This window comes from Neovison vison, chromosome 4 (genome assembly GCF_020171115.1).
Source record: "Neovison vison isolate M4711 chromosome 4, ASM_NN_V1, whole genome shotgun sequence".
In the NCBI taxonomy this organism is placed as follows: domain Eukaryota; kingdom Metazoa; phylum Chordata; class Mammalia; order Carnivora; family Mustelidae; genus Neogale; species Neogale vison.
The window spans coordinates 136,830,502-136,852,712 of NC_058094.1; the positions used below are offsets into that span (position 1 = coordinate 136,830,502).

The 22,211-nt window shown below is 53.9% G+C and overlaps 1 protein-coding gene across 1 annotated transcript; it reads right to left on the reverse strand.

The window, feature by feature from the left end:
- Positions 1–1,807: 1,807 nt before the first annotated feature.
- IGFBP1 (insulin like growth factor binding protein 1) lies at positions 1,808–6,033 on the reverse strand. Its single transcript, XM_044244510.1, has 4 exons — positions 5,580–6,033; positions 4,242–4,411; positions 3,144–3,269; positions 1,808–2,269 (listed from the first exon to the last, which is right to left on the reverse strand). The coding sequence occupies exons 1-4, from the start codon at positions 5,917–5,919 to the stop codon at positions 2,138–2,140; spliced, it is 768 nt and encodes a 255-aa protein (XP_044100445.1). The 5' UTR covers positions 5,920–6,033; the 3' UTR covers positions 1,808–2,137.
- Between the last annotated feature and the right edge of the window lie 16,178 nt (positions 6,034–22,211).

A 22,211-nucleotide genomic window follows, 5' to 3' on the forward strand; every position in this document is an offset into this window, starting at 1 on the left:
CCCTACGAATCGACTGAGGAACAGAGCATCCCAATCAACAAGGACTTTTTAAGAAGCTATAGAAGACCTCGATTCGTCCTACAGGAGCAGTATAACTCCACAGCCAAAACCACACAGAGACGAAAAGGCAATATACCCACATATGGTGCTCATCAATAGAAAAATCCCAAGGATAGGGAGGGAGACAAACCATAAGTGACTCTTAATCTCACGAAACAAACTGTGGGTTGCTGGGGGGAGGGGGTTGGGAGAAGGGGGGTAGGGTTATGGACATTGGGGAGGGTATGTGCTTTTGGGTAAATTGGAAGGGGAGATGAACCATGAGAGACTATGGACTCTGAAAAACAATCTGAGGGGTTTGAAGTGGCGGGGGGGTGGGAGGTTGGGGTACCAGGTGGTGGGTATTATAGAGGGCACAGCTTGCATGGAGCACTGGGTGTGGTGAAAAAATAATGAATACTGTTTTTCTGAAAATAAATAAATTGAAAAAAAAAAAAAAGAAAAGAAAAATCCCAAGGAAATTGTTACTAAATCAAATCCCACCGTTCATATAGAAGGTATTATCCCCTTTCCAACTTGAGTTCATTCCACGCCTACACAATAACTTAATGTTAGAAACTCTACAAACAGAGCAAACGTAACTAATGAGGTGAGTCCTCAGCGCATTACTAAAAATAGAACAAATAATAAGCGAGCCAAAACAGACCCATAGTGGGAGTCGGAGTGCGCTCTCAGCCGGGGATTGTAATGAATCCTCGAAGCTGATCAGAAGGGTTCAAAGTCAGCAGGAGAGAGGCAGGAGCCCAACGGGGCGGGGTGGGGCACAGGTGACTCCAAGTGTCACTAGTTCTCCAGGAAACTCCCACCTGGTCTTCTGGCTCCTGTGTCTTCTCCTGGAATCCAGCATCACCTCTGCCCCCAGAAAATCTTTTTTTAACCGCTTTGTTGAGATAGACTCCCCATACCAAGCAATGGCCCCATTGAAAGTGTGCAAGTCCGTGGCTTTGAATGTCTCCACGGACATGGGGCATCGTCCTCACTCAGGTTCAGAACATTTCCACCCGAGTAAGAACCCCCGTACCCATGAGCTGTCGCCCGCCAGCCCCCATTCCCAGCCCTAAGCCACCCCTCTCCCTCCAGTCCGTCTCTGCAGCTTTCCCTAAGCTGGGCGTTCACAGCGTCACGGAGTGTGACGTCGTTTGACAAGGCTGGTTCGTGGAACAGACTCTTTTCAAGATCCCTCCGTGTTAGAGCATACGTCAGTCCTTTTCACGGCCGGTAGTCTTTTCATGGATGGAGACACAATATGGGGTTTATCAATTCATCTACTGATGAGCATTTGGACGGGTCCTCCTTTTAGCCGTTACAAATAATGCATCTAGAGCATAACCTCGTGCACGAGCTTTTGCACGGATATACGTTTCACGTATCTTGGATATATCTCTAGAAGTGGAATTGCCGAGTCCTTTGGTAAAACGGGACTGTGACCCCAAAGCTGCGTGAGAAGGGGGTGCATGAGAGGGACTTCAGAAACAGGGAGGGAACATTCAGTCCCCGTCCATGCAGCCACCACCTTCCCGAGGGGGCGGGGCGGGCATTTATTCTCACTACGTCTGTACCCTGCAGGTGGGTCGGACGACACAGCCAGCTCGACAGGAACTCTCAGCCATGTGGCCACGTCCCGCTCTGGTCCCAGACTCCCCATCTGACTCTCTGCGCGTTTACACAGACTCGGATCTGGGGCTGCGGAGGGAGCCCTCCTTCAGCCTCCTGTTAAGTCACTTGAAAAAAATGCACCTGCTCCGCATTTCAGGTTTGCATTTTCCAGGCTTTATTTCCCCCTGCTCTTTAGAGCCGGAAACAGGGAGCTTCGAGGAGCTACAAATCAAGTATTTACACCCGGTGCGACGTGACAGGTTTCATGATTTACAGAGAAACACAGCACACAGGCTGTTTCGGAAAAATACATGTACAGTGAATAAATAAACTACAGATTTACGTGTCCACCAGCAGGCGGCGTATAAAAGTGGTTCCCACACATATACATATATATAGATAAATGTGTATGATTTCCAGACTATAAATACGCTATGTACTTAAATATTTCCTGTGAAGGGACAGAGGAGAGGACGTGCTCTCAGCTGTGCACGGCAAAATACTGATTGCAGTTGGGGTCGCCTCTGACCTCCACAGACCCCGGGATCCTCTCCCCGCTCCAGGGATAGACACACCAGCAGAGTCCCCGCTGGCCATCCGTGGCGGTCCGGCACTGCAGAGGCAAGACAGAGCGCATGGTCAGGAGCAGCCCCAGTGCAGCTGGAGGCAGAAGAGCTTGGAGCCACAGTGACCTTGGCCGGGAAGGGCACGCCCAACGTGTCAGCCACCCCACCCCCCGCCGTTCTCCCCGTAAACTGGAGATGAAGGCCGTGTGTCCAGTTGATAGGACATTGTGCCTGTGTTAAACGGCCTCATGAGCACAGCTGTCCGGCTTGTGGCCCCGACAGCAGGGAGGGAGCACGCCCCGTGTGTGGCCGCCATCACCTCGGACTCCCAGGCAGACTCCTGCTCAGGAAACCATGGCCTCTACCTGTCCCCCTCCCCTGGCTATACACATCCCCGGAACCCCACGTTTCACTGAGTCCTAAAGAACCCCTCAAAATTAAGTGTTTGGTTTGGCTTCGATCTCGGTCATTATCTGCCGGGCTGGAAACGCTGCTGTGTTCCACTGAGCGGACAGTTTGCTTCCATGGGGAGAGAGCACTACAGAGGTCCAAGGAGACACTTGTTTTCCTAAGACGATCTACCCCCTTCCTCTGCTGGGACAGACAGGAAACAGCTGGAGCATGAGGGACCGACCACCCACCTGCCTGCTCAGGCCTGCCGAGCAGCAAGGTCACACTTGTACCCAGAGCCCTGGCCAAGCAAGGGGTGGGTCCCCTGCTGGCCGTGACCACCGAGCTGGTCTTCAGGCTCCCGGGGGCTGCCAGTCCGTGACCCCAGAGGGGTGGCTCTTACTTAATATGGTCGACTGGGGGCTTTACGGTGCATATTTGGGACTGGACGCCCTGTTGGAGGCAAGAGTGGCCTTGCAGGGATGCACCAGGGGGGCCGTCCCCACGAGGATGCCCAGGCAGGGTGCGCACCTGTCTGCTGTGATAGAACCCGTTCTTGTTGCAGTTGGGCAGGTAGAAATTGTTAAGGTGTCTGGGCGACTGGTGTTCCTCGGCCAGTTGTGCCAGTATCCTGTGGAGCTCTCGCCGGCACGGCTCCTGGAAGAGCGTTTGACATTGTGATAAATGACAAGGATAAGTGAACTGTCCACCTGAACAGGACTGGCGGGAGAGGTTCCATGGGGGCTCTGGGGGCGGGTCAGACCTGCCTGGGAGGTGAGGAGGGAGTTAGTGTGTGCGGGAGCTGTTGAGATGCGTGGGGGCACACCTACCCTCCCCGAACGCTGAACACCTACAGGGAGACCAGCGCTCCCCATGCCCCGGGTTCTCCCCTCCGCCTCTGCCCTGTCTGACAGCAGTCTGACGGCGAGGAGGACCCAGCCCTTCCAGCAGCAGAGACTTTGACTGTGAACCCCTTTCCTCTATGCCATTAGGTCACAGAAGCCAGTTGAAGCAAGGATTAAGGCATCCATCGGGCTACTCGGAGATGAGAATGAACTTTTTCCCCGTCGGGCACCACGCACAGACAAAACCCTGAAGTGTCCGGGAAACGGGTCAGACCCCCACTGTTCGAGGGGCTCATGCTTGAGGGGACCATTTTCTCTCTTTTTCCTCACACGCCGCGCCCATCTCCGCAACTTTGATTCTCGGTCGCCCTCAAGTGGTAGGATTAAAAAAATGGGTCGAAGCGCAGGAGACCAGGGAGTCAGTGGTTACTGGGAACAGAGTCTCAGGGTGAGAGACGAAATAGTTCTCGAATGGATGGCAGTGATGCCTGCAGAATTAGTGCCACAGAACTACACTGTGAAACGGATCACGTCATAAATGTCACGTTATGCAGACGTGAGCACCATTTTGAGAAACGGGGGAGCAGGGGCCTAGGGGAGCTTTGGGGCCGACAGACTCGTGTCTGAAGCCGCACCGCGGCGGGGCTGGCTTTCCACCAAACAGGCTCCCCTCTTCAAAGTCCCTGAGGGAAAAGCTGCTCAAGGCAGACATGGAAAAGGTCTAACAGGCCTCGGGGAGGAAGGCGTTCACTCCCACACCTTCAGGACCCGGGGAAGCCCTCACCTTCAACTTGTCGGAGTCTGAGTCCAAGGCATACCCAGACCTCATGGTCTTGTAGTTACTGACTGCGTTCCAGAGGACGGGCATGTCCTCCTCAGACGGCGCCATCAGATGGAAATTCTCCAGGAGCTGCTCCTGGGTGATCTCGGAGCTCTCCGATGACTCCTTGGCATCTGAAAAAGACAGCACGGCAGACCTCGTGAGCCCTCCCGGAGCTTCTGCACCTGACCCCTGGGAGCGGCTTCCTCTCCCGAGAATCCAGGTGGGGCTAGAAGGGTGATCCTGTGGACCCTGGGTGAGGCCCACTTGACCTTCAACTGAGCTTCCGACAGTGTCCGGGGAATCAAGTGACCCAACAGCAATTTTGCAAGCTGGGGGCGGAGGGTACCCTGTGTGTTAGCTTCTAAAGTAGCAGGAGAGTAAAGCCACACCACATACGTTTGCATTTGGTGTGTGGACAGAGTCGCAGACAGCGGGCTTTCCTGAGGGTTCCTGGGGACACAACTCCTTTAAGGACCACTGAAGATGACTGCATTTTACTGACTCTGAAGACAGAGAACCAGTAGGAACACTGTACCCCTGCTTGCAAGGGTCACACTTTCTGGCAGATGTCCTACTAGGGCACAGAACGACGGGATTCCTCCCACAAGGACGCAGGACAGGGCAGCCACTGGCCCCGATGGGGAGGTAAGGAGAGAGGGTGGAGGGAGAGGTATTTCCCCTTCTTCCCACTACAAGTAAATCCCTGAGCATCTCAGCAAAGGTCTGACTGTCAAGTCCTTAGGGGAAGGACACACACCAAACACTGTTTTTCTCTGGTACGAATGCAAGTGAAGTTTACAGGCTCTGCTCACACAGGCTCTGCTCACACACGCTCTGTAAACAGTCGACAAACTTGGGCTGTCTCCACAAGAGTCTGTTACAAAGGACATTCCAAACGCTTGCCCCTGGGGCGGAAGGGATCCCCATCCCAGGCCTTCCCAGAGGCTCAGCCCTCTGGGGCCACCCACTCAGCAGCAGAAAAGAGGGCTGGCCCCCATGGCCCAGGGACTGCTAAGGAAGCCCCTGGGCCTCCCTCTTCTCTCAGGCATCCGCGCCCTCTCCCCAACTCTCCCACCAAGTTGTGTGAGCCCTCCGCCCTCACCTCCCCTCTCCCGGGCACCTGCCCCTGCAGGACCATGAAATGATGGGGCTCATCTAGGTGACCCACGATCTTTTACCCTCCAAGCTCTGGACTTGGGTGGGTTTGCTCCACACTGGCTATCCCTCCCCCAGCAATCCGTCTGGGGCGGGCACGGGGGAGGGGGCGGCGGGGAGACCCCCTGGGGCCTATGGTCCTACCTGCTTCGGGATCGCTGGGCCCGCAGACGCCTTGGCCGCGGATGAGCGCGTGCAGCGGCCGGGGCTCCTCTGGCCGCGCTCGGCAGCTGAGGCCCGTGGCGCAGCGCGCAGTGACCACCCCGCAGGCAGCGCCCTGTGGCAGGGCGCACAACGGGCAGCAGCCGCAGCTGGCGGGTGGGGCGGCCTCAGCGCACGAGTCGGGTACAGGAGGGCAAAGCGCGAGCTTCTCCGCGGAGCAGGGCGCGCAGTGCCATGGCTGGGGGGCGCCCGCCGTCGTGCCCGGCTGGATGGCCAGCAGGAGCAGAAGCGGCCAGGCGCAGGCAGCGGGGAGCTCAGGCATCGTGGAGCAGGGGCGGCGGACAGAGGCCGGTGCTGGCGGGACCTGGCGAGCGAGCGGTGGCCAAGTAGCCGGTGCTGGAGGGCAGCCGATGCTGGAGAGGCAGCCAATGCCGGATGCTCGAGGCTCCGATACTCGCTGGGAGCCGCGCGCGCCTTATAAAGGGTGCCGACCGCCCTCCCCTCCCCCCTGAACGCGGGGTTAATGATTGCCGGCGCTGCGTGCTGGCCGCTGGTGTTCAAAATAAGTTTGGGGGAAAAAAAAAAGTTTGTTTTGCTCCAGCGTCCGAGGGCCTGCGCAAATGGTGGGCGGAGGGAGGGTTGCTGGCCCAGGTTTCCGACTGTGTTTGTGCTGTTCCGGCTCCCACCGGGAGCCAAAGTGCAATTCTAACCGGGAGTGCACAGCCAGGTCCCGCTTGTTTTGTTCAAGGGGCATCCCCCTGCCCAGCCGTTCGCAGGCTCCTCCTGCACAACCCAAGGGACAGCTGGAGAGATCCGCTGGGCAAGGCCAGCCCCCCACCACAGTTTTCCAAGCGGGAAACCAAGGCCCAGGGAGAGGAAGGGAGGCACCCCTGGCCAGTTTTCAGTGCGGCAAAGCCCAGATTTGCTTCTCCCTCTGCAGGCAGAAGTCCTCCAGCCACGGACCTGCACACATCACGGCCTTTCCCAGGAGGAAGGGTGGAAGGAAAGGGACAGCTTCCCCCCCAGGGCTGGAGCCAAGCCCCCCCAGTGTCACCGAAGCCTCCAGAGACTGACGTGTCCCTGTCTTCCAGAGAAGAGCAGGACTCAGTCCATGCAGAGACGGGGCTGGGGCTGCACCATGGAGCCCAGACCCCAGGCTTCTTCCTCTGACTTTCTGGTTCAGACCAAAAAAAAAATTTTTTTAAAGATTTACTTATTTTAGAGAGACCAAGAGGTACTGGGCAGGGGCTGTCAGAGGAAAAGAGAATCTCAGGCAGGCTCCCCGCTGAGCTCAGAGCTGGACACAGGGCTCGATCTCACAACCCTGAGATCAGACCTGAGTCAAAACCAAGAGTCAGACGTGCAAACAACTGAGCCGCCCAGGCACCCCATCAGACTAAATTTCTATAGGGAGCTTTTTTCTTTTGTGAAATTCTTGGGTATTTTTGGATGTCTCAGGGGTTATTTCTTGGATATTCTCTGGCGTTGCAAGAAAAATGTCACAGTACCTTTAAAGGCAGTGGGAAATGGGCCTTCTCATCCCTGGGACATACAGGTGCCCTTGTGCACACCCGGTCCCTAGAAACTAGGCAGCTGTTCACAAGAAGGAGGAAGCTCCACACTTACTAATGGAGAAAATACCCGAGACTTGGTGAAGATTTGCAAGTTAAGTATAATTTCCAAGTGAAGCAAAATGAGGGGGTACAGGAATGTCTGGGTGGCTCAGTCCTTCGGCTCAGGTCATGGTCCCAGGGTCCTGGGATCGAGCCCCGCATCGGGCTCCCTGCTCAGTGGGGAGCCTGCTTCTCCCTCTCTTTCTGTCCCTCCCCCTGCCCTTGCTCTCTCTCGAATAAATAAATAAATAAATAAAATCTTTTTTTTTTTTTAAATGAGGAGGTACAGAAAATGCAGTTTGTGTCCAAAGAAAGTTATATAAACATACATGTCAGCATGTTTTTAAATTTATGGACTATCTTGGGAGGAATACATAAGAAACTCATGCCAGGGCCTCCTTGGTGGGGAGGGGTGTGAAATCAGGGAAAGAGGGAGGGACCAGTTTGCCCCATGCTCACTGCCATCTTGCTGGATTTATATTATCCGGTAAATGCTACAGTATTTCATATGCTTGTAACTTGTATTATCCTGTCTACTATCCATCTCAAGAGTAACCCCATTACAATGAATTTACTCGCTCTGTTTGTAGCCGCCTCACCGGGCTGCTGGCTTGGGGTAACACCTTGGTTTCTGCTCTGTTCTGAACCTGACCCCAGCTCCAGCAAATATCAAAACAAGGTCGGCAGAAATCATTGCAGTTGGAAGTTCAAGGTCATGTTTGTCATTATTTTTACAGAGTAAAGGTCAGTGTCTGGTTAAAGAGCCCACCGAGGTTTTCAACTGGCTGAACCTTACTTTTGGTGTAGTTTCCTAAATGATTTCATTTCCAAAAGAAGAATCTGTGCTCTGAATTTCCTCTGACTTCCTCCATTTAGGATCTGGGTGTCCACCTGAGATGGTCCCTTAATGACGCACAAGCAAGAGGGCACCATCGGGTAAACATTCAGGGCCTGCCTACTGTGTGTGGGCCATTGCCCGCCCTGGACAGTTCACCCTGTTGTGCACTTGCCCAGTGAGGCCCTCACCCCCACCCCAGGTCTCACTTGTTCAGCACGTAGTGGAAGTTCCTCTCCATGTAAATCGATTCCCAAATGTTTCCACTGTTTGCCTCACAGTAGCCACAAACCAAAGCCCAGAGAGAGTACTCTTCCCTTCTCTGGCCACAACAGTACAATGGGACAGTTCCTCCTGGAGACCTCCGTGGGCTGTGCCTGTCTGTCTGTCCTGGGGGTGGCTGCACCTGAGTGCATCTGTGAGTCCTGGGTCCTGCTGCCCCTGGTGCCTTGCCTTCTACACCCCCAAGTCCATGTCTCAACTTCCATGACCCCCAATCAGAGTCCCAGTCATCCCTCCTAGGCACTATAGGGCGCCCCTCCTCACTAGAGGGTTGTGCCTTCAGATCCGTACTTGCCTCCTCAATCCTGTGGACCCCTGCTCATTGTCCAGCCCTCGTGTCTCCACCCCACCCTGGAGAAAGTCACTACCGTGTCTCCTGATGCCCTCCTCACTGTGCTTCCTGCCAGGATCTCCAGCCCCCTCCCCGTCCACCTCCCTCTGCGCCACCATCCCGCTGTCCAACATCCACCTCCTAGACGCGTTCTTCCAGGGCTCTCCCTGATCCCCTCTGAAGCCACCCCTCGGAACAAAGGGCCCTTCCTCCCAGCACCCTGTCCTTCGCCCCACAGAAGACACACAGAGAGTGTGGGAGCCGTTCTCACAGCTTGCGGCAGGTGCGGCCCGGGTAAGGGGGACAGGTTAACCCACAGCCCATGCTGCCTGGCAGGAGGTGTGTGCACCGATTAGAAGCTGGTGCTGGAGATAAGTGCTTTCCTGGAGAGTCCAGAGTTTGGTGGCAAACAGCAGGACAGAGGGCACTGAGCCACGCTTGGGCACTTCCCACAGAAGCTGCCAGCCAAGGCAGGTGCTGGAGGGAAAGCAGAGCCTTCCAAACAGCAGAGGACGGGCCCACAGTGCAGGTGAGTGGGTGAGGCAGGGGACGGGGAAGCAGGCAGTGTGTTCAGGGAAAGACCCAGCGTTCTCCTGCCTGGTTGCTGGAAAGACAGCAGAGGGAACAGGTGGGAAAGGCTCTAGGTATGGGGCCACGGGCTCGGGCAACCGTGGGAGGATTTAGACAGGTCCAGGGGTACAGAGGTCAGAAGGGAGCTCAGGAATGATCCAGGGGGGCAGGCCTGCAGACCAGAGACCAGTGCTGAGACCATCCCGCTGATGTCCTTTCAGGCCGCATCCTGGGACAGAGTGCAAGCCAGCCACACTGGAGATGCATGCAGCCCTGCTCTCAGAGATCTGAACGGAGAACAGTCCGTGCACACGTCCACAAGTGTCTCCAAGAAGGAAAGGGCAGCTGGTTCGGGAGCGGGGAGGGTGCTGCTGGAGGGAGGGTCTGCGGGGCTGGAGCTGAGCAGACACAGCTGGAGGGGTGACAGCCACAGCCCAGCGCCCCGTCCCTTGGGAAGCAGGGCACAGTTTCATCTCTGTCTCCACGGACCGTTTCCTAGGCTTGGTTCCATTTTGCCAGTGTGGGTCTGGATTCCCAGAACTCCTGCTGCCCTTTCTCCACCCCTTGGGAGCCACTGAATGTCCTCTTCTCTGAGGAGCCATGCTGGGGGTTCTTCTGTGTTTCAGAAGCGTGTGACACGCTGGACCGGCCGTGCTGAAGGGCCAGGTAAGCCTGAGCTTGCCTGTGGGTCTCCCGCCAGGCTGGGAGGGCAGCGTGGGGCTCACAGAGCCCCCACACCCTGCACAGGACACTGATGGGGGCCCCCCGCTCAACTGACCAGTGATGGAGAGCAGGGGTGGGGGGCTGGGGAGCCGGGGTTTCGCAGACCTACTTGGCCCAAATTGAAGCCTGCAGGCATCTGATGTTGGGGTTGGGGGGAACCACCAACCACCAGCTCAGTGGGATTCAGGGCTGTACTGGGGGGACAGGATGGAAAGGTGGTGTGGGGCACAGAGGGGAAGTTTTCTGTCCCGTATATGGACTGAGTTACATCTATTCGCAAGAAGGCGCATCAACCCTGGGGAGCCCCAGCCACAGAGAGACACCCACCCCGCCTGCCTGCCGGGGTGCACGCTATGCTTGCAGAGGAAGGCAAAGCCCTGCTCCTGGCTCAGACAGGCAGAGCCAGTGGCCCACAGCTGGCAATCCCTCCGCGTGACCCCAGGGGCGGGCGTGATTGTGCCCAGCGTCTCTGCCAGTTCCTTCCTAACTCTGCACACGCATGAGCCCCCGGAGCTGCTGGGCCAGGGGTCACCTGCTGTGTGGAGGGCTGTAGGGGGTGGGGCGGGGAGAGGGGCCGGTTGGGGAGGTGCGGGGCCTGCCTGGCTAGTCCTCCTGTGTTGACACCTTGGATTTCCATGTCCTGGACCCTCGTACCACCCCCTGGGCCTCCGGTTCCTGGCCCTCTAGAGGGCACTGGGAGCCCTGAACAAAGGGGTCGTCACCTCCACCACCCTGAACAGCACCCTGTGTCCCCGCAGCTGCTATGGGCAGAGACGGGACGTCTCCAGATGATGAAACCTCACAGGCCCTCCCGTCACCGGTGGGTCCAGTTCCGCCCACACACCGCACACCACTTACTCACTGGCAGCGGGAGGTTGGGCAACCGGAGCTCTGAAAAACAATGCAAGGGTCAAGGGCGAAGTCAGACCTTCAAAGGAAGAGAATGCTGTAATCCAGAGGCCCCTCCCAGGGAGGGGAGCTGTTTTTACCCCGGGGGGGGGGGGGGGAGAAAACACAAAGATGTTGTGTCCTCAGTCAACATCAGGGGTGATGTAAATTCCTGCAAGACCGGGCGCCCCTGCGGTGGCTGTCTGTCCTGTCCCATGGCTGCCCCTTCCCCGAGTGAGGAAGGGCACCGTCCTCAAACTGAAGGCACGCCCACTCCCCCTGCGAATCCCCCTGCTAATCCAAGCGGGGAAGTAGCCTCCCTGCGGTGGATGGTGGATCGCAGCCACACAGCCCAGATCCTAGACGCAGGAGCTTGCAGGTGTGCGCAGGGCCAGGGCCCCAGGGGCGCACCCAGGAAAGGACAGGAAAAGGACATGGCCCTCCGTGACAGAGGCCACCCGACTGCGTGCACAACCCAGGGCGCTGTTGGGGGGCTGGTGTACCAAGTGCCAAGCACATGGGGGTGCCCACGTGTGTTCATTTCCTCGACCTTGACCTTGACCTGATCCTACGGCCCCAGTGTCACGGCTTAGCCAGCCTCCTGTCACCCGGGGCCTGGGAAAAGAGGTACATTCACAGCCCCACCCTGACCCTGACTGGCGAGATCTGAAACGAGTGACCCAGCTCCCAGGGGACCCCGAGGCCTGCTCAAACTTGAGCTGTGGGCTCCGCAAACCCTCTTCCACTCCTGCTGAAGGCCGGCCTGCAAGAACCAGGTGGACAGCTGTGGGGGGGGTGATGGAGAGGCACAGCAGCCAGTGGGTGATGGGCAGGACTCTGCAGGAGCTGACGGATGCCCGCCTCCGTCTTCGCGCTCCCCCGACGGAGTCCCACGAGCCGCTACACCTCTCCTCTGCCCCTCATATAAAGGAACAGGTGCAACCAGGAGCATTTGCCTGGGTCCTTGCTCAGCTCTCAGGCACGGCTTGGTTGGTTGAGCTTTGATGATCGTCCCCTGGAGATGAGATCCACGGTCTCATTAGATGGTCGGGAGAGGAGAATGTGCTCCACATTCTGCCCCAGGACCTCCAGGGCAGGGTTGTGTGGAGGGGGTCCCTGTTCTAATGCCTGACCGGGGGCTGCTCTCCACACCTGCTCAGTAACATGTCTACAGCCCCATCGGCCAACCTCCATGGCCAGGATCCCCTTCCAACACAACGAACCACCCATGGGGCAGTAGGGCCTCCGCCACCCCAGAGGCGGCAACAAAGGACTGCACTGGTGCCCACCAGGCAGGGGCGACACAGCTCTGCCAGTCTGTGAGCCACTCAGAGAGCAAGGAGCCTGCACAGAAAAGGGGGGAGTTATGTCCCCTACGTCACAGCATGGTCGTCCCGGGGGTGTCTCCCCTACCTTGCAGCATGGATGGGATCTATGACATGGGGGGTTGCCATCGCCCTGGTCCCACCACAAGAGGTGTCACATGCTCCTCCCCCATTTAGTGTTGGCCATTCTAGTTGGTGTTTACTTCTATATCCTTGTTTTAACTCACATTCCCCAGATGACGTATGATGTGGAGCAATTTTTCATGCGCTTATTTGCTATCTGTTTTTCTTCTTCAGGACTGTTTCCGTTAAGGCCTTTGGCCATTTATTAATCAGGTTGTTTGTCTTCTTGCTTTTGAGTTTTAAGAGTTCTCTTAACATTTGGATAACAGTCTTTTATCACATTCATCTTTTGTAAATATTTTCTCCCAGTCTGTGGCTTTTCTTCTGTCCTCCTTACATTTTCTTTCACCGATCACAAGTTTTAAATCATACTGATGTCCGGCTTCTACACTTTTGCTTTCACGCACCATACACTTGGCATCTCAAAACTCATCACCGTACCCAGGGCGATCTGAGTTTTCCCCGTTTCGTCTTCTAAGAGTTGGTAGCTTTTCATTTTCCACGTAAGCCTACGACCCATTCGACTTACTTTTGCAAAGGCTGTAAGGTCTGCATCTAGGTTCATTTCTGTGCACGCAGGCATCCAATTATTTTGGTACCATTTGTCAAAAGATAATCTCTCCCTTGTATTACATTTGCTTGTCCCAGACCACCTGACTCTATCTATGTAGGTCTATTTCTGGGCTCTCTAAGCTGTTCTGTCGCTCTGTTAATTACCAACATCCCCTCTACACTATAGATTAATGTCTTACAATACCATAGATTTATAGTTTTGAAGTCGGGTAGCATCAGTCCTCTCACTTTGTTCTTCAACATCATGTTGGCTATTCTGGGTCTTTTGCCTCTTTTTTAAACTTGAGGATCCGTTTATGGATATCTACAAAATAAGGTACTGCAGCTTCTACTGGAATCACCCTGCGTCTCTGGATCAAGTTGAGAAAAACTGACCTCTTCACAAATTGAGTCCTCCTATCCATGAACATGGGACAGCTCTTCTTCCTATCCATGAACATGGGACAGCTCTTCTTCCTATCCATGAACATGGGACAGCTCTCCATCTACCCAGTACTTGCATGAGATCATCCATCATTCTGACAGTTTCTCATACAGGTCTTGCACATATTTGGTTATACTTATACACAACTATTTCATTTGGGGGGTGCTAATGTAAGTCTTTATGTTCAAATTCCACTTATTCATTGTTAATATGTTCAAACCTGTTTGACTCCGTATCCTGGTACCCTACAACTTTGCTTTAAGCACTTACTAGTTCTAGGAGTTTTTTCACTGATTATTTTTGTCGTTGGCGAAGACCATTTCTGGACTCCTTACCAGTCAGTATATATTTAATTTCCTTTTCTCATCACATCAGCTAGGACTTCCACCATGAAGTTAAAAAGCACTGGTGAGAGGGGACAACCGTGTCTTGTTTTGATCTTCATGGGGAATCTTCAAGATTCTCACCATTAACTGTGATTTTACTTAGGTTTTTATAGGTATTCTTTATCAAGTTGGGGAAGTTCTCCCGTCTTCATAGTTTGTTGAGTTTTTATCATGCATACATATTGGATTCTGTCAGATGGTTTTTCTACCGCTATTGATATGCTCATGTAGTACTTCAGCTTGATGTGATGGGTGACACTGGATGATTTTTAACTCCTGAGCCAGCCTTGCACACCTGGAATAAATCTCACTAAGTCATGGTGTATCATTATTTTATACATTGTTGGATTTGATTTTCTAATATTTTGTTGAGGATTTTTTCATTTATGTTCATGAAAGATCTTGATCTGTAGGTTTCTTTTCTTGTAATGTCTCCATCTGTTTTTGGTATTATGGTCATGCTGGCCTCAAAGGATCAGTTAGGAATCAGTCCCTCTGCTTTTGTCCTCTGGCACAGATCGTAAAGGATCGGTATAATTTCTCTCTTAAATGTTCAGTAGGATTCACAAGTAAACCTGGCGCTTTCCATCTTGGAAGATATTTTGACGGTTTATCTTTACCAACATTAATACACTTAAAGCAGTACTTGTGCTACGGTGTTTTGTGCTTATTTGATCAGTAATGAAATTTACAGGGTTTTTTTTTTTCTTTTCTTTTCTGTAGTGGTTTACAAAAAGTACCAGTCATTAGCCTCTTACTTACAGCCTGAGGTCAGATGCAACCTTGAGCATACTGCTTGCCTAGAATCTGTTTTAGGAACATACATGTTGGGAATGGGATAGTAAAGTCAATGGGACACAGGACTAGAGAGGATTGGGGCTTAGGAGGAAAGTTAATTATATTCTAGGTCCTGCAGACAGGAGGCAACACATGCCACACGGGGCTACAGGAGGTACCAGGGTGGTCAGGAGGCAGAAGCGGGAGGAGGGAAAAGCCCTGGCCATAGCCCTTACCAGAGTTTGCAGGGGAAAGGCGGAGCAGGGCAGTATGAGTGGCTTAGCGTTGGCTACCTTGAATAATTCCAACGGGGTCTAAGCTGTAGTGTGTCCCTACTTGCCTAGCACCTGGCTGCTCAGTCCAGATGGAGGAGGTATGGCTCTGGGCTGGTTGGTTCCCATTAGGAAGGCATGCTTCCCACTGGGTTCTTTTCTATCTTCAAGGATTGGCTAACTCCACATGGTGCAGCCTCTCCCCAGCCAGAAAGGTCTTAAGATGCCAAAATATCATCATATACAGAAAACACAGAAAGTACAGATCCAGTGCAGAAACAATCAGTAGTCTGCTTTGCTGGAGGTCTGAAATCCCCAGGGTGAGGTGGCAGGGAAAGCCTGATGGAAGCAGGTACAGTGAATGCCAATGCCACCAGCTTCTGGGTACTTCCCACGTGCCAAGCACTCCGGGGCATTCCCCACACCTGATCTTTAAGCCCAGTGATGCGGCTGTCACTGTCCTGGCCCATCTCTGCATGTCTCGTCCAAAGCCTGAGCCTGCAACATGATAAGAGCCAGGCTCTGAACTGGACTTTCCTGCCCCAAGAGCATTATTGGTACCCACGATGCGGGTTTCCAGGCAGCAGGCCAGCGGGCATTTGTGCATCTACGACCTGGATTCGAGTCACACCCGAAGTCAGCCTCTGTACAAAGAAAGGCATCCATCTCCCAGCACACAGCCTCTCTGAACCCCGCTCTAGGAACATGCTGGGCTCCCAGCGGGGACCAGGAGCAGGGAATGGGGCCAACGCCTCTGCAGGCTGGCCTCGAGCCCCAGTGGGGCCCCTGCGCATGCCCACACTCCAAGCTTCCCCGCAGAGCACTGCTCATGGCGGCAGTGAAGGGTGATGGCGACAGGTGACGTTGGTGTGACCAACTAACCTGACCCTAGGCACACACTGCAGATTTCGAAATTGTTTTTAGCCATGAACACAAACAAAAGAACTGTATGCTACACTCAGAGCAGTGTGCCTGAGTGCCAGGAAGTCAGGGGGACGCTGGGGTCAGGAGAGCAGGGTACCCTGGGCAGGGGACCCTCAGAGGGCCTGACACAGTGAGGAAACAACAGGACCCTGGGATGTCGTCAAGGCAGCCCCACCTGGCTTGCTGCGGGACTTGGAACAGACTCTTCCCCACTGTGGCCCTCACTTTCCCCATTTGGAAACGGACAGACTGTACCAGGCGAGACTTTTTTTAAATTGTTATTCACTAATGATAGGCTAAGACACTGGTCAGGTGGGCACCGGCCTGTTGCCCACCCCCCCGCGGTCCCACTCCGGGAGGCGCTCGCCCAGGCGGAGCCGGCCCCCGCGCCAGGGAGCCGCCCGCAGTGTCAGTCCGGATCCCAGCAGGGCTGCCCACCAGAACCTCGGCGCCACGCGGGGCCCTGCAGGGGCTCTGATGCCCACCCTGTGAAGGCTGGGAAGGAGTCTCCCAGCAGGGAGGTCTTTGGGAGTCCGACAGCTGTGAGTCACTCTCATCTCCGTGCCTCTGGACACGGAGACACGGAGACTCTGGAACACGACCCTGGCCTTGGGTGCGAGGGCTGGGTGACAGTCTCCACTCCTTTAGCGTGCCGTGAAGAGGCAGGCAAACTGCTTGGCACGCAGGCGCGCACGTGGATGGCTCGGGTCTGGGCGTCCACGAGGCCCGGGGAAGGCCGGAAACACACACGGGTGCGCGTGGGAACCCGCCAGGTGGAGACCCTTGAGGCTCGCCCCACCCGTGCTCCGCCCTGCGCCTGCGCCGCCCACAAAGCCACAGGCGCGGGCTCTGCGCAGGTGGGGTCGCTTTCGCCCGCCTCGCCTGCGTGAGGCGCCACGGGGGCTTCTGCGCCCCGGCTTGGGGTGCAGCAGCCGCATCCTCGCGTGGAGGCAGGATGGAGCCCAGGGCACAGGTACCACTGCCCACCTCCCCTGGTCTGGGGGACCGACAGCGTCCCACCCCACCCATCAGTGCGGTTCCGCGGCCTGTACACCCCCACCCTTCTTCCCCTTTCCCTCTCCCCCTAGCCTGTCCTGTGGGGCTAGGTCCAGTGTAGCCTTGGGATGGGGGGCAGGGGGCCAGCACCAGGAGCAGGGGTGGAGCCCTCGCAATACTTGGTCTATATGCGCAAGGAAAAGGGGGTGCAAGACTGGTAGGGTCTCCCGAGGGGAGTTTCAGAGACCTGGGCTTCGGAGACGGGCAGGACGGTGCAGGATGCCCCCAACCAACCCCCAGCCCAGCCAGGGGGGCTGCCCAGGTGTCCTTGAGTCTCCCGTGCCTTGTCAGATGGGGAGGGACCTTTCTCCCGTCTTCATTTGTGGTGTTGGAATACTAGGGCTAAGCAGGTGTGGTGTGGCCCCTGCCCCCACACCCTCCCCCATAACCTGTTATTTTGAGCTTCTTCTAGAACATTAGATCCTTACTTTCCTCAGTTGGGGAGGGGGGAGAGCCTGTACCCAAAACAGACATCTTATTAGTATATTAGAAAAACATTTGATATTTAAAAAAAAAAAAATGAGGGTCCTTGCGTGTTTATCTGTTGGGTTATTTTTTTCCCCCTGGGTTGGAGGAATGTTAGCCTTTTTTTAATCTTTTACAGAAACTGTGGGCAGTCTGTTTCCACTGAGTATATCATCTGTTTTTCTTTACAGAAATTTATTTCAGTTTATTTTCCTTTATGGCTTCTGTGTCACGAGTTATGATTTGAAAACCTCACTTCTGACCAGTTTACAGAGCAAGCCACCCGCGTTTCCTCCCAGTGCTTTGATAGCTCTGTGTTTGTGCCTTCTTGACAAGGAGGCAGAACTGATGGCAGGTCAGGGAGCAAACCAAATTGTGTCCCCTTAAGGGATCAAACTCGGGTTTTTTTTTTTTAAGACAATGGAGAATGTATATGTTGCTTAGAATTTTAACTGGTGTTGGCTGCAGAAAAATCGGGTTGGCTGGGCAGAACTGGACCAAATCTCTTACAGTAGCAGTTTGCAGGGGTTTGGGGTATGAGGGGTTTGGCTGAGTTCAAAGCTGCCGGTTTCACCCTGAGGACCAAAGACGAGGTCTCCTGGTGGCCCCCGGCTAAACCCCTCAACAAAAGTGACCCCGTTTCATGTCATGTCCCACAGCATTCATATCTTATATGCGATTGGAATTTATCTTGGTGGATGATATAAGAATCCAATTTGTTTCAGATTTTTAAAAATTATTCTGTTTCTTTTTAGCAATCTGAATTCTTAAAGAGTATCATATTCGGTCCCTTGTAACTTATTTTCATGTAAGGCATAAAGGTAGGGACGTGGCTTTGCTACTTTTTTTTTTTTTTCCAAAATGGCTGACCCATCGAAACCACAGCACGCGATGAAAGTAAACTCCCTTCCCCGCTCATTTAAAAAACTCATCTCTTCTGCGTTCTATTCCCAGATGTATGTCTGCATTGTTTGTGCTGAGTATTACCTGAAAACCCACACTGTTCTCTCTGTAAGCTGTCAAGGCTACAGTATTGTTCTATCAAAAATATATCAAAATGTTCTTTTTTTGAGAGATTGTTATTATATTCATTTGACAGAGATAGAGAACGAGCACCAGCAGGGGGAGCAGCAGAAGGAGAGGGAGAAGCAGACTCCCCGCTATGCAGGGAGCCCCACAAGGGACTCAATCCCACGACCCTGAGACCATGACCTGAGTTGAAGGCAGATCCTTAACCCACCGAGCCGCCCAGGTGCCCCTCAAATTGTTCTTATGGAACTTGCAATTGCATACTGGTTCTCAGTTCCTGTCCATGAATAAGTCAGTTCAGGGTGGCTTCTGCTACGCAGGAAATCCACTCCCGTCCCCTTGCCCCGCCTGGCACACACCCCCCACTGCACTGAGCCTGGTTCCTCTTAGAAGTAGAATAGCTTCATCTCCCTTTATAAGCACGGATGGTCTTCCATGGGATTTGGATCATTTCTCTTCTTTTTCTCTTTGATCTACCATGGGCTTAAAAAAAAGAAAGAAAAAGGAAAAAAACCCCAACACCGAGAAGCAGCCTCATTTCCTAGCTTATTTCTGTTTCTCTGTCCTTCTCTGTGGATTTTGCTCTTTGCCGACGCTGTGGTATCTGGAGCAAAGGTACTTAAAGCAGCAAACTGTCGACTTTTATTTTTTATCAAACTGTGTTTTTGTTTTTTGACTCATCCGATGTTTTTTTCCCATGAACGCAGCCTCTTCCCGTGTTAACCGCAGAGGCACTCCTGCGTTCACCCATCCCTCTGGGCTGTCTTTGCTGCGCTAATGCTCTGGATCTTTCCGAAGCCCTTTGTTTCCGGGGCAGCCTCCCATAGGTGGTGAGGAGCCCATGAGCTTGCTGACCAAGGGCCAGACTGTTAATAAGCGAGCTGATTCTGTTTGCTGCTGCTGACAGGGTACTACAGGAGTTCAGCCTCTAACCAGCCAAGAAGATGTACATGCGGTGAGTTGGCGGTAATTCCGTGATAAGATGCTCGCCGTCGCTAGCCGTGAAAGGAATGCGCATTAAGCCCCCCACCGCCCTTGCTCACATGTTAGAAAGCCAATGTTCGAACACCTTGTGTGCCCGCGAGTCTGGGGACTGCACAGTCACTCTGGGAAACGCTTTGGCCTTCTCTGATCTGACTCATTCTCTGGAGGGCATCCAGCTTTTCAGGGTGGTTGGAGTTCACATTCATCAGTTTCTAAAGGTTTTGCGAAGGGAAACATTGTACCAAGAGCACCCAGAGAGCTACAGAGTAGCAGCTCTGGAACTGACCCCCCCCACCCCCACTTCCGACCACATGCAGGGCTCTCTGCCTGACTTTCTAGCCCCAGAGGCCTGGAGACTCCCCTGCAGACAGTCCCACTGGTCCGGATGTGAAGCCAGACCTGTTTTCGGTTTCACCTGGGCTGGCACTTCTCCCAGCTGCCTGGTGATGCTATACCTACCTTGGAAGAACGCTGGGAGAGATCACTGGGGTCCAGCTGTGAATGCTCCAGTGCGCCCCGCTGAACACGGTTCCAGGAACAATGCCCCCTTCCCACCAGACTGCACTGGCGGACCTCTTCTGCCTGGCTGACCTCCAAGCCCCTCTGGGGAATTTAAACCCCTAGCTCTGCTCTTGTGTTTCCTGTGCCACGCTCAGATAAGTGACTTGACGTGCTTTGTTCAGAGTCAGGGACGTGGCCCATTGTCCGGGAGGTGACAAGCCACGCAAGCATGCGTATCAGGATTCCATTAATGAAATACGAACTTCTTTTGTACACAGGATGTACATTCTACATTTTTGTTTTTTGTGTTGTTTTGTTTTACAAATCACTAGCGTTAGCCTCCAAGAGGAGCTGGACTGCAGGAAGGCTGACATTGGACTGTCCAGTTTTCTAAGTTGACAGCAGCCCCGTGGGAGAGCCCAAGCTCCCCACCCACAGAAACCGTGATCACCTGTGTCTTTCTTATGCCCCCCGGTGTGTCGTGATTTGTTACGCAGCAAACACTGGCTAAGTCGCTTCCCCACAGTCTTGTAGCATCCCTGATCAGGTTCACGTTTAAGGCAACAGATGTATCTGTTTTTAGTTCTAAGAGAAGTTTACCCCTTTATTACTTCACTATCATTAATACGCTTTTCAGCTCTCCTTCTCCCCAAAACTCACTACTACATCCCTTCAGGCACAAATGCACAGGAGTTCAAGGAAAATACCTCACTAATGCCCTCCGCCGACTGGTGGCACTGTTCTCGCCCCGAGCGGAAACAGCTGCCTGCCAAGACTGTGGGCTTCCGGAAACATCCCAGTCCCTTTCCCTCTGTTGGAGAAAATGTTCCAGTTCCTCCCATACCATGCATGACAATGGCTTTCCTAATGCTTTTGGGAAGCATTGCCCGCAATGGACATCATCACCAGAAACTATCATTCCCGCTGGCAAACAGGGGCATGAGATGGTCCCGTGGGAGTGGGATTCAGCAAAGCGTGGCTGTTCGTGGTGAATGAGGCTGCAGGGAACATGGCAGGGCCTGTGGGTACATTTTTAGGATGATGGTTTCTTTTCCTGTGGCTAAATGCCCAGAAGTGGAATTATTGGGTCACATGAGATTCCAAGTTTTCAATTTTTTGAGGAGCCTCCATACTGTTTTCCAGAGTGGCTGCACCAGTGTGCATCCCCAGCAACTGGGCACAAGGGGTCTCTTTCTTGGCCCCTTGTGGTGTTGATTTCAGCCATTTTGACAGATGTGAGGTGGTATCTCATGGTGGTCTGATTTGTATTTCCCTAGTGATGAGTGATGTGGAACATCTTCTCATGTGTCTGTTGGCCATCGGCATGTCTACTTTAGAGAAATACCTGTTCACATCTTCTGCCCATGGAAGAACCCATTGGATCATTTGGGTTTTCGCAGAGTTGTATGAATTCCTTGCATGCTTTGGATATTATCCCCTTACTGGATCTGTACTTTGCGAATACTTTGCCCCATTCCATCGGTGGCATTCAACATAAAATCAGCATTCCTTTGAACGTTACCTAGACTGGTAGGGGATTGGCTCAAAGCCAGCGTTGATTAACAGTGTGAATTAATACCTCTTTAAGAGACCCACGAGGACTTCTTTCAAACAACAAGCTGCTAAGTCTGTCAGGTCGTTTTGACACAACAACTTTTCAAGGAGCGTGTGGAGACCAAGACCTTATGATGGCAAGCCTGGGGCTTGGGATCCAGGGGCTTGCGATCAGGGGCTCGAGATCTGGGTGCTCGGGTGTCCACACCCCTGCCTAACTTGCCACGCCCTCTGGACAGGGAACAGCCGCGTCTGCCCACTGCTCTGCTCTTTCATGTTGAGGGTAAATATCAAGATGATTTCACTGACAACATTTTACAGTTTTGTCCTGAAAAAAAAAGGGGGGGGCGTTTTTACCTGGAAACCACTTCTTTTTCATTTCCATCATTAAGACACCACATTTTGCCAATGCTTTCTTTTAAGACCGAAATATAGAACAGGTGATGTGGGTGGGAAGGCAGGCACGGTGGGAGCATGCTCTGGGTGCTCCCAGCTCCCACGGGGGGCAGGACTGGAGGCCCTATGCCCAGGGCAGAGGCTGAGGAGGCGGCGGACGAGGAGGACGAGCTCTGGTGCCCATCCCAAGGCTCCTGCCCAGATCTTCTAGGGAGCGACATCTGTGTTCTGTCTCAGCAGGTTTCCGGGGTGAGCTCCTCCGAGGAAGACGAGGCCCCTTCTTCACCCAGGCGTCAGCAGTCCTTGAGAAAAGTCCTAAAGCACAGGACCCCGCAGGAAGCCTCCCCCAGCCCACGCAGGAGACCAGCAGGCCACGTCCCCTCCCACCCGAGAGAAGCCCCCGAGGCTGGGTCCCCACCGCCCACACCCCTCTCCTGGAAGCGCCTGGTCCCCCGAGCAGGGCTCAGCCCCACGGCTGCTCTCCAGACTCCGCGGCTTCCCAACATCTCAGCCTCTGGGGCGGCCGGCGGGCAACCAGGGCCCAACCCAGAGCCCCCGTCTCCTGAGGAAGATCCACCTGCAC